We start from the raw sequence: 15,988 nt of genomic DNA on the forward strand, positions 1-15,988 counted from the left end.
AGATCAAAGCGCCGAAAGCACCTGACAACTACAAACAGAAATGATAAGCGCCATGACTACCAATCTCGATTTCCCTTAGACGCTGTAGAGGTGTACACCACCCACTCTCCCGACGTATCTACTGGGATCGCGGCCTTGCAAAATGAACTTGTCCAAGTCTCCAAGCTAATGTCTTCGATGTATGTGAAATAAGTTAATCCATGAAGGAAAGCATTGAGAGATCGATAGAACGAAGACTTCTACGTTATTTTTACACACAATAGCCTGGGAGGATTAGGGCTATGACACTTCTAGGCAAGCACCTTTCCTTTGGCGCTCCCTCGATCTGCGTGCCCTTGAGCCTAGAAAATGGGAAATAGTATGTATTATTAATCTTTCTTTTTTCAAGTGCTCAATACGACGACGTTAGCACCGTCCGAGGTCCGTGTGATGCCGATTTGGAAACACATACGCTCCATCTTTTTGCCTTCCCAGACAAGAAAAGATTCGTCTCCTGACGAAACATCGGAAATTGACAAGATAATCATCCAAGCTTAGACCTGTGACCGGCCCCTTACAATGAGCAAGCGTCGATGTAAGCAGCGGACGAAGATACAAGTTCTGCACGTGTCTTGGCAAGAGTGACAATGTGTGAATCTGAAAGAATGAAATATCGAGGTCGGACCGACTTCAGTGCATCAGCCTCATGTTCTGTTCTCCGCCAGTCCTCAAGACGCCGCTGTAAGATGATACGATGGGCTTTTGGTAGGCGGTACTTCTCGCGATTTGGTTTACGTTTTGACGATGCTTCTGATGACTGAGGGTTGTAGATTGGACCAGGAAGGAAATTCTGCAGGTTAAAAGCATCGTTATGGCGGTCGCAACAGAATGGACCAGAATAATGGAGCGCTTTTTTCACGTGTGTTAGTCTTATACAGATATGATATGGCAGCAAACATACCATCAGGTGCATTGTCTTGCAAGTAGTTAGCCTTGAATTCACGGATACATTGGGGGCCATGCCTTTGGATGAGGCGTATTGCTGAGAGTGCCGCCCGTTCCTTTTTATTTGATGTTGGCTTTAGCGGTCCTCGCGGACGATCAGGATCGTTATAGTCCATATCTGGGTTGTCAAAATCCTTGACGTCAATTTCAAGAACCAACGGTTCATAAAATATCACATAGAGACCATATTGTCCAGGTCTCCGAATCACCCGGCCACCCCTTTGCAGATCATCGCACTCATCCTGGGGGATATCCATGTATCCGACAATGTCAACGTCAGGAAAGTCGATTCCCTGGCCTTCACCATGAGTACAACTAAAACAAGAACTGAATAGATACACACCACTGCTTCTGCAGACGTTGCACACAGAATCTTGCATGTCCCACCTTCCTGAGCGAAGTCCGAGTGGACCTTTTCAAGGTACTCCCTTGACATGATACTGTCGTAATGCTTGACCAGACCTTTGAAGCGCTGATCTTCCGGAAGTTTGTTGTTGAGATAGGTGGTAACACGACGTCCAAGATTCCGGTTGTTGAAAAAAAGGAGAACCTTTTTTTGATGAGCTGATGGACTCGCCAAGAAGCAGTCATAATTTTCCATGACATCGAGGCTTTTGATGATGCAGTGTGTTGCGTATATGGTATTTGGGTGATCCGAATGAGCTCGTAACCGGGCTTCAAAACCGCAGCTTCTATGACTGAGAGAACGTGCGGAGGCGATGTAGCGGTTAAGATCTGCCAGGGAATCGAAGGAAGAAAGATTTTGATCTCGTTCAAACGGCCCCAGGATGGGCGGAATGCAGGAATCTTGTACCGTGAAGTGCCAGTAAAATAAATGAAATGAGCTTCATCGACAAAAACTCGTTTGATGGTTTTCCGGAATGCGAGCGTCCGAATAAGGTTTCCAAAGCGACTGAGATGACCTTTTGATTTGAACATCTGCTCCGTAGTGACAATAAAGTGTTGTGTGGAACCTGCTGTCTTCGTCTTGCTATTATAGATCATCTCCTACGAGGGAACGGTGACCCATTAGTGCGACATCGTTTACTTAGATATACTTAAACGTACATCCCAGAATGATTAAGTACGAGATGTATCATCATTTATTGCCATCGTTTTGATCCTATATTTGCGAACGAAGTCCGCAGCCTTCTCATGATCAGCATTGATATATGCACATTCAAACCAACGCGCCTACGAACCTGGGTTACTTGTAGGCGCTTCAAGGAAGATATAGTAATAGTAGCGCCGTCTGATGGTTTATCCGATGGAATTAGAAGCGCGATAATCAGTGTTTTCCCTGAGCCAGTCCCTGCAATGACAGCCGAATCCCTATTTTCATATGATGCAAGCGCTGCTCGAAGCTGCATTTCTCTGGGAGCCTCCCTTCCACCAGTCACAAAATAGGCAAGAAGAAAGAAGCGGTAGCAGATGGTTTGCTGGGAGTTTGTGGGGGAGGATATGTACAATGAGGGAACGCGTTCTGGATCCACAAAATGTGAAATATGATGGTGAAGATGAGCGAAGGTAGCATTTCTGACCCAGTCAAGACGCGTCGAGATCAATAACGATCGCTCAGATCACACCAAAACCTATATATGGTATCTCATTCTCTGACCATTTTGGGATTCGGCAATTTCCTAACAACATCATAGGGGATTCAAAGTCAGACGTACAGGTCCCTTACATCGACGCTTGCTCATTGTAAGGGGCCGGTCTAATCCAAGCTGCATGTATTAACCCACAAAAGAATATGCCTGTACAAGTTCGCCGGGTCATGTGAGTATATTATTATGTGCTATGCGAATTCTCAGGCTCACTGATGTACCTCCAGCTTGCAGACGTTCCTTCGTCACTGCGCGGAACTCGGATTCTTCCTTGATATCGCCCACTTTGTCCAGTCTGCAACTAGCAGCAACCTTGTTGAACGACCTGTTGCTGCTCTGATTAGTGCTGCATACTTATGGGGAATTCACCTCTCCCCTTCCCAGGAAATTGCGGCATGGGAAGGCCTTTTTCTTGCTCAAGCTGTAAATCTTGCTTCTCAAGGACTAGCAAACTGCTTTGCCCATCCCTGCGGAGTTATCCAATGCATCCAGGCCGAGGTACTCTTAGCTCAGTATTTCTTCCGGAACATGAAGATCCTCGAGGGAAAATATCATACCAGCGCTGCAGTCTCCCTCGTGCTTATCTCTGGGCTGCATAAGATCAGGTCTAAGAACGGAGGCAGTGTGTCTATTCTCGGAGAAGCACGTAACGCTCTCGAGAAAGGAGAGAGGCTTAATGGTCTTTGGACTGTCGTAGTCTTAAACAACTCTTGGACTGCTGTGGATGGATCTCCTTCCAATCTATCCGACGGAGACGCGACAAGAATCGACGCGCCTTGGCCGTTGGATATAAGTACCTATTCCAGGGTAAGTCTCTTCATATTTCCGTGCTTGTGCTTGTGTTAATTCTTTCGAAAGCTCTCTCGTCCTTTGGACGGAACCAGCCACACCATCCAGAGGCTCCTGCGTGGTGATGCTGATGCGGGGACATCTATTCTTGCTCTGCATGCCAAGGCATCAATTTTATTCGAGCAAGCTTCGCTTTTCAAGTCAAGGGTGCGTCCCGGTAAGGTGTACTGTTTTATTCGCTTGAACAACGCATCCGACATACGATTATTAGGAATGAATAGCACACAAGTAAATCACTTCAAGGCAGCCTTTGCTTCGTTTTCCGACGTTCTGGAACGCTTCATTGAGAGTCTGCCCTCTTTCCAAGCCACGTTAATGCTAAGTACTCCGGCTACCGCAGTAATGATCCACACCTTGGCGCATGCCACCGTGACCGTTCTTCATTTTCCCGTCATATTCATGAATCCCAATTCTTTGGAGAGAATGGATAGGGCAGTTTTTGTAATCACACAGGTTTTGAGTGCGATGAATATAGCCGAGTTCCCTTTCGTCGACGCAATTTTGGGTGTAAGTGTTTTCGTTTGTCGTGCTGAACTGGTTCCTTGATTTTGCCATCTATTTTACACAGGTCTTGTGGTCCACTGCTTGTAGGTTTTTGATCGCACGGGTGCCGTCGCTGCCTCAGCCCCAGCAGGCAGATGTACGAAGGGCACTACAGATGATCATCGGCGCTTTGACGGCGGTTGCACCCAGCTCGGCTTTCGTTGGTGAGTACAAAATGAAATTACGCTGTCGACGCGATTCAAACGGGTCTAAAACTGAGTCTGATGATGATGAACCTTGGCGTATACCATGGGTAAGTTAGTAGGCAAACAAACAGAGGGGAAATTGATACCATTCCCAGAATATCTCTGTTCCTGAAGTCACCATCTCTGCCTTCATGGAGACAGGCCAACCCGAATCGTCGATCATCGTTCCAATGCAACGGGCGTACACCGGTTGGACCCAGTGTGCGATATCATCCCACCTTGCCGACACTCCCTGCGCTACCCTGGGCATTCAGGGCCTCTTGGATCAACTCAACACCACACTCGGAACATCACACACCCTGGACACACCATCCCTCTCCTCCCTTCTTGAAGAGTGCATCACAAATAACTGGGACTTTGGCTTGGCATATGGCCGTCTTCGCCGGATATGGTACACCCGCAACTGGAGCACTATACGAATCACATTGCGCAAATGGGAAGAGAAGGATTGGGAGATGCGACGAAAAGCGCTTGTTGGTAACCAGATCGTCGACCCATATTTGCCACCTCGATGTGTGTGGGATCTGATCAGCAATCGGGTGGTGCCATGGTGGTGCACAGGCATCCCTTCTTACAACTGGAAGTTGAGGCTTAGGCCGATATCGCATGCGTGGATGGATGAGAAGGACCATGTCGATGAGTGGACGCCCATCAATGGATATGAATGGCCCGCTCCCATCCCGAAAGACACCAACCTCAACCTTGTCCGCATCGAGATGCTCAATCTTGGACTGGAGTATACGTGGTTGGACGTTCTCTGTTTGAGACAGGTGGGTGGACAGCAGGAGGAAATGCGTGTGGAAGAGTGGAAGCTGGATGTGCCCACCATCGGAGCAGTGTATCGTAAGGCCTATGTGGTGTGTTACTTGAGTGGACTGGGTCGGCCTTTGACTTTGAAGGAGTACGACTTGGGCAGTGATCGGTCTTGGTTTAGACGTGCATGGACACTGCAGGAGATTGGTGTAAGCAGGGAGATTGCTGGGGACACACCGGATGGACCACTGCATGCCAAGCCAATAGATGAGGGTGGGAAGTATGAGACTGAACTACTGACCAGGTTTCACAAACAGCTGCAGTCTGTCGGTTTCTATCCTTCTGGTGTGTTTAGGGCGCTGAAGAGCATGCAGAATCGGGTGTCGACGAACCCAGTGGACAAAGTCGCAGGACTGGCATTTGTTCTGCCGTGCAAGACAATACCGGCATACTATGAGAGCGAGTCTCTCGAGAACGCATGGACAGCACTCGTCAATTCGATGGATGCGTGGATGCGGGGGAAGTTGTTCCTATATCCTGAACCGGGCAATGCAGGCACAAAATGGAGACCATCATGGAACCAGATTATGACGAAGCCTCTGCCCGCAGCCGCAGGTGTTCACCCCTTCATCAACGTTGATCGGAATGAGGAGATGGATGAAGACTGGTGTGATGCGGAGTGCATTGAAAAGGGGTTGGTGCGGGGGTTGGCTGTTGTGGAAGGGGGTTACCGACGCGGAAAGTTGATCGTTAAAGACGCGGGTGCCAGGACAGAACATGCATTCAACATCACAGCCACCCACGAGTACCCGATACTTGACGACACATACACACTGATTCGCGCTGATTCAGCATGGTCCGAAGATTGGGCTGTCGGCCGAAGACTATTAGGGAAAAGGTTTGAGAAAGTGTCGGCGTTGAAAATTCCCAATGGCAGACAATTAAGGAATCTTAGTGAAAGGTGTCGGAACATTCTTGTTTGAGTACACATTACTGGCTATTCTTCAATCGAGTCATTATCATACCTACCTGAGAGGGTGCGAAGGACCGCTCTTATGAAGGGGACACACAGTCACTGCTAGGTATAAAGGTTTGTTGATTGCGAAAACTTGAACCCGTGCTACTGCCTTTCTCAGGTGTAGCCTCGCCACATCGCCATCGCCATCATCCGACTCATCTCTGATTTCAAACCCTCGTCCTCCTGTTCCTCTTCATCAAAAACCTCGCAACACCGACCTGTCATATTCTTCCACTCCATATTGGCATCCGCCGTAGCCTCGTCTTCAGCGCCACAGTCGCTACTCTTCTTCGATGGACTGACGAAGTGAGAACTGCTTGCTCGTTATCGGTCGACCTTTTCTATCTCCTATTGTCGGCCTGCTACATATTTGTCCACGTCCTGGAGGACTCCTCGGATGACACGACTCGTGCATCGATGTGACCAGTCAGTGAAGTAGGTGCGCCATCCGGTTCTTGGTCTCTACGAGGGAGCGCAGACTGGTCTGCGGTAAGAAACCGAGAGAAATAGGCCCGTAGCTATACTGAGAATGGCTGGGTGCGACTCTTTCGAAGGTGCAGGCTGTGCTCCAAATAATTCCTTCCAGGAGCCGCCTCGAATAATGAAGGACCTGCCGACCAGATCCACATAATGTATTGCATCCTATTCTCAACATCACATAAGCTCGAAAGCCTGTAAAACATTAGTGCATGACATGTAGGTGAGAAAATGCACGAGCTCACCGTATCTTGTAGAACACAGATACCATTCTGATCTACTAAGCTGTACCTGTGTAGTAACCAGTACCTCGGTAATGCATCCAAATGCACATCATGGAGAAAGTTGGGAGAACTTGTCCAAGTGCGGTCGTGCTAAGCACGAATCTGCCACAAAGGACAGCTCGTTAGCGAACACGGAAGCAAGGAAGTGTGACTACATACCTGGAATCAATTTCTTAACTTGGCACTTGGCCATTTCCGTCGCATTGAGAGGCGGATACCATCCCCGAGACGTAACCGCATCATAAATTGACATTGATGGATCCTGATCAAATGAAAACAACATTAGATTTAGAACAGGCGCAGGTTAGGTGGTTGCTAACGAACCAAGTATTCGCTCACCCTCACAAGATATGCCGTGGAACCTGTCGGTCAACGAGTCACGACGCCGTAATAACCTTGAGGCGGAAAAAGCAACGCTAAACTTTAAAGAACATCAGAAACACAATAATAGGTAGAAAATACGACGAACTCACCATGCAGCTCAGTGAGCTTGACACCGTTGTCGGGGTCGGAGTCAGAAAGGCAGAGCGATAAGATCATGACCATCGACGTCGCCAGGATCGTAGACATGCCAGAAGAGCTTGTTGAAGATAAGGTCAAGGATGGCCAGAAGATCTCTGAGAGGATATGAGAGCGGGAGAACGAGGGAGAGAAGAAGGGGAAGTGGGAATGGGGAACGAGTCAAAGCAGTCAGTAGGCCATCATTTAAATACCCATTCGTTGTGGTTCCGATCCTGTGAGTCAAACGGCAGGGTGCTGAGGATAGAAAGATCCAATCAGGCATAAAATTTCCAGCGCTCTGAAAATCGGAAATCTGGGGGAAATCAGAAGAAGCTTCCCGTTTCGTAATAGACTTGTACGGCTTCCGATATTGTGTGCGATCAGGGACCCAAGCATCCAGGGAATATGATCTTCCCTTCGTCAGACCATGCCGTCTCGATTTCCAGTCGTGAACTCGAGATTAACGTGAAATATGCGCAGAGCAGAGGATGAGGAGGAAAATGGAGTTGACTCAGAGACTTGTGGAATTCGGACAATCACTTTCGGACACATGGAGCTCAGATTGATGTATCGGTAGTACGGCGCGACTCTCGTCAATGAGACGATGCGTCGTCCAATTGCAAGATGGTTGAGCATCGATCTCTACTTAGTACTGGTTCAAAGTGAATGAGGCTGGCGAAAGACGCGTCAAATGGAACATCATACTTGGTAAAGTAGGCACAGAGTGAATTTGAGACTTGCAGTTATTCAGAGAACATAGATATCATGTTTTGAGGTTGTTGAGGCGAAGTTGCAGGACTCAAGGAAATAGTACGTAGCCAAGGTGGTTGCTGCCGCTTTTGGACAGGCGGCAAAGCTGTTTCCTCGGACGTCCACTTTGTCCTCTCGCTGTAGCTAGTCCCTCCTCCCTCCCTCTCTCGTTCTCTTGACCACCACTGTCTCGATTCGACAGCTATTTGGTGGCACCGAGCTTGCCTTTGACACTTGAGCTGGATTCTTCCAACAAACCGGCGAAGGAACTGAGGAGGCACTCTAGCGTGTTTCGTCTAGCGTGGTGCGTTGCTTTGCATGTATAGACTTGCAGACCTTGATCTTGGTGGGGAGATCTGCGACACTACGAGAAATTGTGCACCGTCATCAAGCGGACGACAAAACACTCGTACTCACAACTCAATCCTCCCACCACGACCGAGAGTTCGGATCCCACCACCCATACCCTCGCCACCCTTTCCGCAATATGAAAATACCCCGTCAGTAGGCTCTTGTGGGCAGGCATCCAACACCAGTATGCAAGTAACGTTGTCAAGGTCGAGCACGACGAGGTTCGTGTTCTCAGATCAACCTCTGAGCTGAGCACGCGAAATTTTGGTGGTAGATCCATAGACGGGCTGCTGGTGAAGGTGTTTGGAGTATCCAACATCGGATGTCTGCGTCGCAGTCATCTACGGGCCCTCCCCCTCCTTCTGCTACCATTCGTTCCTCGACAAGGACTGCGAAGTGGGATCACCAAGACGACGAATACCCGTTTCGTGAGCTTTGAAAAAGGATTGGTGCATTTTGAAGACAAGTCGTTCGTCAACACAGAATCGAGCTTGGCGCCGAGGATCAGGGCATTTGCGTGTAGAAAAGCTGCGAAAAGACATAGAGAAAGCCAGTGAAATTTCTAGGAGAGTCAGCAAACTACGCTTGCGATGGGACCTTCCAGACTGGGAGGGAGAGCTCGAGCGCGTGCGGGGAAGCTGGATCCCTCGGCACATAACCTTGCCAACCCTTCTCTCCAGTGTATTTTTTCCTGTGAATACTACATCTTTGTCTCATGTTTATCTCTGTTGTATAAATTAAATTTCTGATGTACGTACTTTACATGCATGTAAATACCAAGAAATAATTAACAGGAGGGACGCCTCGCATGCCCTCCCACATCTAAGGGTTTTCCTCACCACACGAGTTACACAAGTCCCGCAAGTGATCACGACCTCCCGCCTCAAAAACTCCACCTACATCTCCCCTTTGCACCTATGCCTACCTTGAAGGACTCTTGTTCCAGCGTCGAAGGCTAGGCATAGATCAGTGAGATTCCGAAAGAGACAAGTGAATATAGACTTACGATGTACGTAGTGCATGGCATGATGGTACTTGAGGCACGAACATGGCTCTATTCCATACTATCGAGTAGAAATTTTTATGTCACCGTCACGCTGAAGAGGTGTCGAAAGTGTTATTGAAACATCGTACAGTGATGAAAAGGGCCTTATCAGCAAGGTGCATTAGGTTAGGTGTTGCCACCTATCACAAATAGACATCGCCTCGAGGCGAGAATAACAATCACGTCGATGACAAGACCAGAGTTCCGCCAAAAACTGGAGCACATTGAACAAAAGTAGTCGAAGACATCGAGAACGACTATTCGGAGAGCTAAGGGAACTGTACCGGAGTTTTTGAGACCTGTAATTGAAAAAAAGTCAGAACGGAATGTTGGTGAAGAAAGAACACGGACTTGGGAAATAGACGCCCAGCACGAGTTTGCGATTCTGCGATTCTCTCCCCCATTTCACGTCGAAACAAGCCCATGTAGCCTGTCTTGGGTGCCAGGAGGTGCCCTTAATATCCCCCCAAACTCGTTCCAATTGATATACGTATCGAGTTCAACCTGGATACCTGTGGCAAAACCTCGATAAAATAGTCTGTCATATGGCATCGAGAAGTCGTGATTAGTGGCGTGGGTGAGAGGCACGGACAAGGAATAAGATGAGCAAGACGATTTCTCGGTACGAGCCGATGTCACTACCTTGTTATGAGTTACGGGCAATGTATTATCGAGGTGGAGGGCGCACATACATAGATGTGTTGTAGGTCCAAAGTCGTGTTGAGCAGCGAGGACGAAAATGAGAACTGACATAGCAGAGGAGAATTCCACGCCTCCCCTTCCTGTAGGTGTAAAAAAGAAGTCAGAACATAGATTAATGCTGGGGAAAGAAAAAGAAGTCACGTACTTGGGAAATAGATGCTTAGCATAAATTGATTATTCCACGATTCTTCCCTTTATCTCGTATCAAGAACGGCCTATGCAGCCTGCCAGAAGATGCCCTTAACACCCCCGCCAACTCGTTGCAAGCGATACGTGTGTCGAATCCAGCCTAGACATCGGTGCCAAATTTTTGAGAAGAGAGAGTCTTTCGTGTGGCGTTGAGAGGTCGTTATGATTGGCGTAGGTGAGAGGCGGAGGGCGAGAGTGAGAACTGACGGCGGCAGAGGAAGATCTTAGATTCCGCCGCTTCCCTTACCATCCTCCTGCACAAACGGATAGTAAACGGCAATACCCCGCCTGGAGTCAAATCATCTCACAGCCATAATCTCGCTCGGACGGTACTTCATACATTGACTGCCGTCCACTATCGAGTGACGCGTGGTGGGTACCCTTCGAGAGGAGTGACAGTCGTGCCGATATGGGTGGATAAGACTGAGCTACGGTAAGTATGAGTACAGCTGTATGTGGGTGCAAGAAGGGAGACATACCGTTCCAAGACCCACCACTTCGCACCAGTCGTCACATCGATGACGGCTTCCTTGCCGAACAAAGGAACATCGTTTGAGCACCAAACCTGTACCTCAACGTGAGAGGGAGAATAACGCAGAAGAACAAGAATGGCGGACTTGCACTATGACTATGAGTATAGTTCTCCTCTCCGTCTCCAGAGTCCAATCTTCCGCTATCGTTGACGTCTATTTTTTTGTACTGCGCGTCCGTCGAGGGGAAATCGACCTTGATCTCAAGTGTTTGGCAGTTAACTGCGGAAATATTAGAATTTTACAAAGTGAGGAGAGAAATGACTCGCCATGAGTCCCAAATCTTGAATCGTTGGAAGAAGTGAGAAGAAGTATAACATCACCAAAATCAAACAGGCCCGCTGCTTCGATCGTTTCTTCCTAACCACGTTCACACCATGCAACGTCTTCTCGTTTCTTGAGGATATCTATTGTCTTCTCCCCCCCTACGCATCGATTGACCCCACCTCGCGTCAGTGCCACGAGCAACAAACGGAGAGAGAACACACTCAACTTCATGGCAGCAATACAGCATGGATTTCGGGAGCATTCGCCAAAGGCAGAGATTAAGCTGAGCAAAGTAACGCGGGGATTTGGTTTCTGAGGTGGTTGGCGTGGGTTAGGCTTAGTCCGGCATCGATATCAGGTATGATTATTCCTAGATCCACCGCTCCCTTTGTCAAAAATTTCACCCTGTTTAGCGTCCCATCCGGATAACGACATCCTGCGAATCCAAAGTATTAGCTGGGGGAATAGCAGGTGCACGCTGTGGAGCTGATTTCTGGCAGAGTTGTAGGGATACGACGTTGACTTGCGAGCACGATAATCGTCAGTAGACCATCTATACCAGCCACACCAACTCACTGACATCGAGAAGGCTGCAGGTATGACCTCAGTCACAACAACAACACCTTCACAGCGCGTAGACGTCATCTTCAAAGCATGCGTGCAGCATCACCACACTACAAGACTTCGTCGACACCCAGTCCGTCACATCTACGTCTTCCTACATCGTGCAGCCATCAAGCGCACGATCCAACCTTCACTCTTCGCTCCCCCCAAACCAGAATCACCCTGTGTGTTACTGCGGTGTGTACTGATCCTTTCGAGTGCAGATACGGCAAGACGAGCACCTCAGATACGAAAGTAGCAAGCAGAAGGAACACTCGGATGCCGAAAACCAGTTGCAGGGACCAACCTCTTCGGGCTCTCTGGTGGTCTTGCTACGATGGATTAGGAGAGTGGTTCAGAGCCTCTACACTGGAATCCGCCTGTACATGCGACTCCCTTGCCACCACAGCTGGACCCTTTCCACACGTATGGATATCTCCTCGTCCATAATGCCTAGGTCGACATCCAGCACCAGTCCGTATACAATGTTATCAAGGTTGTGCCAGGCGAGGCTTTGGGGCAATCAGCATCAGTGCTCTCAAGTCAACTTCGACGCTGTCGGGCCAATTTTGGTGGGTGGATCAGGCTGTCGGGAAGGTGTTTGAAATATCTAATAGATGTCTTCAAAACTGCATCGCTGTCATTTACAGGCTCTCTTCCTCCTTCAGCAGCCATCCGCAATCCTCGACAAGACCACGACACGCTCCAGCCAACGGGATCAGTAAAGCAACCACCGATCGTTTCATGAGCTCAATGATGAGTTTTTTTTTTCGAAAAAGTGGCCGTACATTTTGGGGAAAAGTCCTTCGTCGCGTCGACATAGAAGCGAGCTTGACGTCACAAAACGTTTGCAAGGGAGAGAGGAACGGAGAGGGTGATTCGCAAGCCAGACCCTTGCGCGTACAGGGCTAAGAGGACAGTTTTCATGAAGATCGGCAAACTAATACCGGCACGCTCTTCTATTGTCATACCACATCTATGGCACTATCAGACCCACTTTGCCCCGACAAAGAGACTGAACGTCCACCCGTCCCATCTTCCAAGATTGCGCGGACCAGCACTGATGCAACACGCGAGTTTGAATGGAGAATCGGGGAATGATGTTTTATTGTTAACATGCGCAAGAGGAAGGGGGATTGGATGCTAGCGACGTGTGGGTCTGACAGGATGGATACAAGTAAAGTTTTTGCGATTTTTTGTTTCTGATGCCAACTGTACAGGCTATTTCACTATACACGATGTACAAGACTCGACTGGCCCTGCAAGGAGTCAAACTTCCGGTATATGTACTATGGGATATGTCCGTGAATTTTTCTTTCAGATAGTGTAATTGGCCTACTAATCATTTTCTTACGCAGTCATCTCTGCAGGAAGGAGAGGAGGTAGCTCATACACTGCTGATCACATACGAGGATCCTGTCGTAGATTTTACTACCATGTCCGCCGAGTCCATCGTTCGACGGCACTATCGGGTATCAGGTATGATCTTTGTCAAACTCACTATTGTCTTCGTCTGATTTTGACTTCAGCGGCGTTTCATCGCCGTGTATACTGTACTACACAATTTGTTCCCCATCGGGGCACTCGTGCGGAACGAGCCTGGAGCATCGTATCTTTACCAGTCCAATGACGTGGTACCACTTCTGTGTAGATGGACCCGGGTTATTTACCACTTTGATGGAACACCAACTTCAAAAATGGTTCATTTTTCAATGTATAGGGCGGGATGGCCTGAGCTAGCTTTGAAGAGACTGCTGCTACGCTCGCTGATATCGAAGCGCCGAAAGTACCTGACAACTACGCCCAAAAATGACAAGCGCCAGTACTGCTAATCTCGATTTCCCTTAGACGCCTCAGAGTTGTACACCACCCACTCTCCCGATGTATCTGCTCATGGGATCGTGGCCTTGCAAAAAATGAAGCTGACCCCAGTCTCCAAGCTAACCTGTTTGATTTATGTGAAACAAGTTAATCGAAGGGAAAGTATTTACATAAGAGATCGGTAGAGCGAAGACTACCATGTTATTTACATACAACAGCATGGGAAGATTTGGGCCGTGATTTGCAAGTTGTGATGCATCAAAGCAAACGCCTTTTCGTTTCACATTCCCTCGACTCCCTGCGTACCCTTCTAAGCATAGAAAATGAGAAATAGTATGTATCATTGATCCTTCTCGATTTCAGTACTCATTACGACGACGTTAACACTGTCCAAGGTCCAACCGCTTTTCGGCGGTGTGATGTCGATTTGGAAACGCATACGCTCCGTCTTTTTGACTTCCCGGATCCATCTCCTGACGGAACACCTGAACTTGACAAAAGTTCCAACACAACCACTTCGTCCGAGCTGCAAGAGCAGCATGGTAGTCACACTTCAGAAGATGTTGGTCCTGTTTTGGAGGCGACACCAGACTCGTCGCCCTGTTCGCGTCCAGAATCACCATCCATTGCAGTGGATTTGGAGACTAATACCGCGGAAGAGCAACCTTCGAAAGATGCTTCCGAGTCTGATACATCGTCCGATTGGTCCGAGTATGATATATCTTCCAGTGAGTCTGATGATGATGATGAACCTTGGCATCCACCAAAGGTAAGTCAGAGTCGACAAACAAACAGAGGGGAAATTGATACCATTCCCAGAACATCTCCCTTCCTAAGGTCACCATCTCCGCTTTCACTGAGACGGGCCAAGAGGAATCGTCGATCACCGTTCCAAAGCAACGGGTGTACACCGGTAGAAATCCTGTGATATCATCCCACCTTGCCGACACTCAGTGCGCTACCCTGGGCATTCAGGGCATGTTGGGTCAACTCAACACAACACTGGGAACCTCACACACCCTGGACACTCCATCGCTCTCCTCCCTTCTTGAAGAGTGCATCGCAAAGAACTGGAACTTTGGCATGGCATATAGCCGCCTCCGCCGGATATGGTACACCCGCAACTGGAGCACAGTACGAGACACATTGCGCGAATGGGAAGAGGCAGACCGGGAGATGCGACGGAAAGCGCTCGTCGGTAACCGGATCGTCAAACCAGATTTGCCACCTCGACGTGTGTGGGATCTGTGCAGCAATCGGGTGGTGCCATATTGGTGCATGGGCATCCCTACTCGTGAGATGGTGTGGAGGCTTAGGCCAATATCGCATGCTTGGATGGATGAGACGCATCGTGTCAACATGTCGACACCCATCAACGGATGCGAATGGCCTGTTCCCATGCCGAAAGACGCCAGCCTCAACCTTGTCCGCATTGAGATGCTCAATCTTCGAGCAGAATATGTGTGGTTGGATGTTCTCTGTTTGAGACAGGTAGGTAGACAGCAGGAGGATATGCGTGTGGAAGAGTGGAAGCTGGATGTGCCCACCATCGGAGCAGTGTATGATGCGTCCTGGGATGTGGTGATTTACTTGAGTGGGCTGGGTCGGCCTTTGACTTTGAAGGAGGGCGACTTGGATAGTGATCGCTGCTGGTTTAGGCGTGCATGGACGCTACAGGAGGTTGGCATAAGGAGGGTGATTGCTGGGGACACGCCGGACGGACCACTGCATGCCAAGCGTAAGAACAGGAAGTACAAGACTGCGCTACTGACCAGGTTTCACAAGCAGCTGCGGTCTACGGAGGACATTTCAAATACGAAGGTGTTTGATGTGCTGAAGGAGATGCAGACGCGGGTGTCGACCAACCCGGTGGACAAAGTCGCGGGACTGGCATTTCTTGTGCGGTCCCGGTCGATACCAGCATACTATGAGAGCGAGTCTTTCGAGGACGCATGGACAGCTCTTGTCAATTTGGTGCCTGTGTGGAGTCGGGGGCGGTTGTTCCTCTCGTATCCTGAACCGGGCAATGCAGGCACAAAATGGAGACCATCGTGGGACCAGCTGATGATGATGCATCTGCCCGCAGATACTGACCCCGGCATCTATGTTGATCGGAATGAGGAGATGGGTGAAGACTGGTGCGATGCGGAGTGCATTGAAAAAGGGTTGGTGCGGGGGCTGGCTGTTGTGGAAGGGAGTGATCGACACGGAGAGTTGATCGTTAAAGACGCAGGTGAGACAGAACATGCATTCAATGTCACAGCCACCCACGAGTACCCGATACCTGACGACACCTACACACTGTTTTACGCTGGTGGATGGCTATCCCAATATTGCGTTATCGGCCGAAGACTGCCAGGGAAAAGGTTTGAGAAAGTGTCAGTGTTGGAAATTCCCGATAGAGATGAGTGGAGGCGGTTAGAGGATCTGCGTATTATGAAAAAGTGTCGAAATGTTCTTGTTTAAGTACACACTGTACTAGCTCTTCTTAAACCGAGTCGTTATCGT

At 48.9% G+C, this 15,988-nt stretch overlaps 6 protein-coding genes across 6 annotated transcripts; 2 read left to right on the forward strand and 4 right to left on the reverse strand.

The window, feature by feature from the left end:
- Nucleotides 1-553: 553 nt before the first annotated feature.
- EV420DRAFT_1642489 (uncharacterized protein) lies at nt 554-1,420 on the reverse strand (the record flags this gene model as incomplete). The annotated part of the gene is made up of 3 exons (XM_060477369.1): nt 554-888; nt 941-1,277; nt 1,328-1,420. The coding sequence occupies 3 exons, from the start codon at nt 1,418-1,420 to the stop codon at nt 554-556; spliced, it is 765 nt and encodes a 254-aa protein (XP_060331017.1).
- Nucleotides 1,421-2,198: 778 nt separating this feature from the next.
- On the reverse strand, nt 2,199-2,396 carry EV420DRAFT_1231973 (uncharacterized protein; the record flags this gene model as incomplete). Its single annotated transcript, XM_060466546.1, has 1 exon — nt 2,199-2,396. A coding segment is annotated over one exon (198 nt), but the record flags the coding sequence as incomplete, so codon positions are not given.
- Nucleotides 2,397-4,051: 1,655 nt separating this feature from the next.
- Nucleotides 4,052-5,925, forward strand: EV420DRAFT_1308273 (uncharacterized protein; the record flags this gene model as incomplete). The annotated part of the gene is made up of 2 exons (XM_060468522.1): nt 4,052-4,236; nt 4,285-5,925. The coding sequence occupies exons 1-2, from the start codon at nt 4,099-4,101 to the stop codon at nt 5,923-5,925; spliced, it is 1,779 nt and encodes a 592-aa protein (XP_060331019.1). The 5' UTR covers nt 4,052-4,098.
- An 845-nt stretch (nt 5,926-6,770) lies between these two features.
- On the reverse strand, nt 6,771-7,291 carry EV420DRAFT_1642491 (uncharacterized protein; the record flags this gene model as incomplete). Its single annotated transcript, XM_060477370.1, has 5 exons — nt 6,771-6,823; nt 6,881-6,983; nt 7,046-7,083; nt 7,117-7,137; nt 7,195-7,291. The coding sequence occupies 5 exons, from the start codon at nt 7,289-7,291 to the stop codon at nt 6,771-6,773; spliced, it is 312 nt and encodes a 103-aa protein (XP_060331020.1).
- Nucleotides 7,292-10,382: 3,091 nt separating this feature from the next.
- On the reverse strand, nt 10,383-11,287 carry EV420DRAFT_1747759 (uncharacterized protein; the record flags this gene model as incomplete). The annotated part of the gene is made up of 5 exons (XM_060480205.1): nt 10,383-10,513; nt 10,568-10,687; nt 10,739-10,824; nt 10,854-11,011; nt 11,236-11,287. The coding sequence occupies 4 exons, from the start codon at nt 11,285-11,287 to the stop codon at nt 10,615-10,617; spliced, it is 369 nt and encodes a 122-aa protein (XP_060331021.1). The 3' UTR covers nt 10,383-10,513; nt 10,568-10,614.
- Nucleotides 11,288-14,443: 3,156 nt separating this feature from the next.
- On the forward strand, nt 14,444-15,978 carry EV420DRAFT_1308276 (uncharacterized protein). Its single transcript, XM_060468523.1, has one exon. It carries the CDS (start codon nt 14,459-14,461, stop codon nt 15,944-15,946), a length of 1,488 nt encoding a protein of 495 aa, XP_060331022.1. The 5' UTR covers nt 14,444-14,458; the 3' UTR covers nt 15,947-15,978.
- The last annotated feature ends 10 nt before the right edge of the window (nt 15,979-15,988 follow it).

The sequence above is a fragment of the Desarmillaria tabescens genome (assembly GCF_030435595.1).
Source record: "Desarmillaria tabescens strain CCBAS 213 chromosome Unknown EV420scaffold_16, whole genome shotgun sequence".
Taxonomy (NCBI): Eukaryota; Fungi; Basidiomycota; class Agaricomycetes; order Agaricales; family Physalacriaceae; genus Desarmillaria; species Desarmillaria tabescens.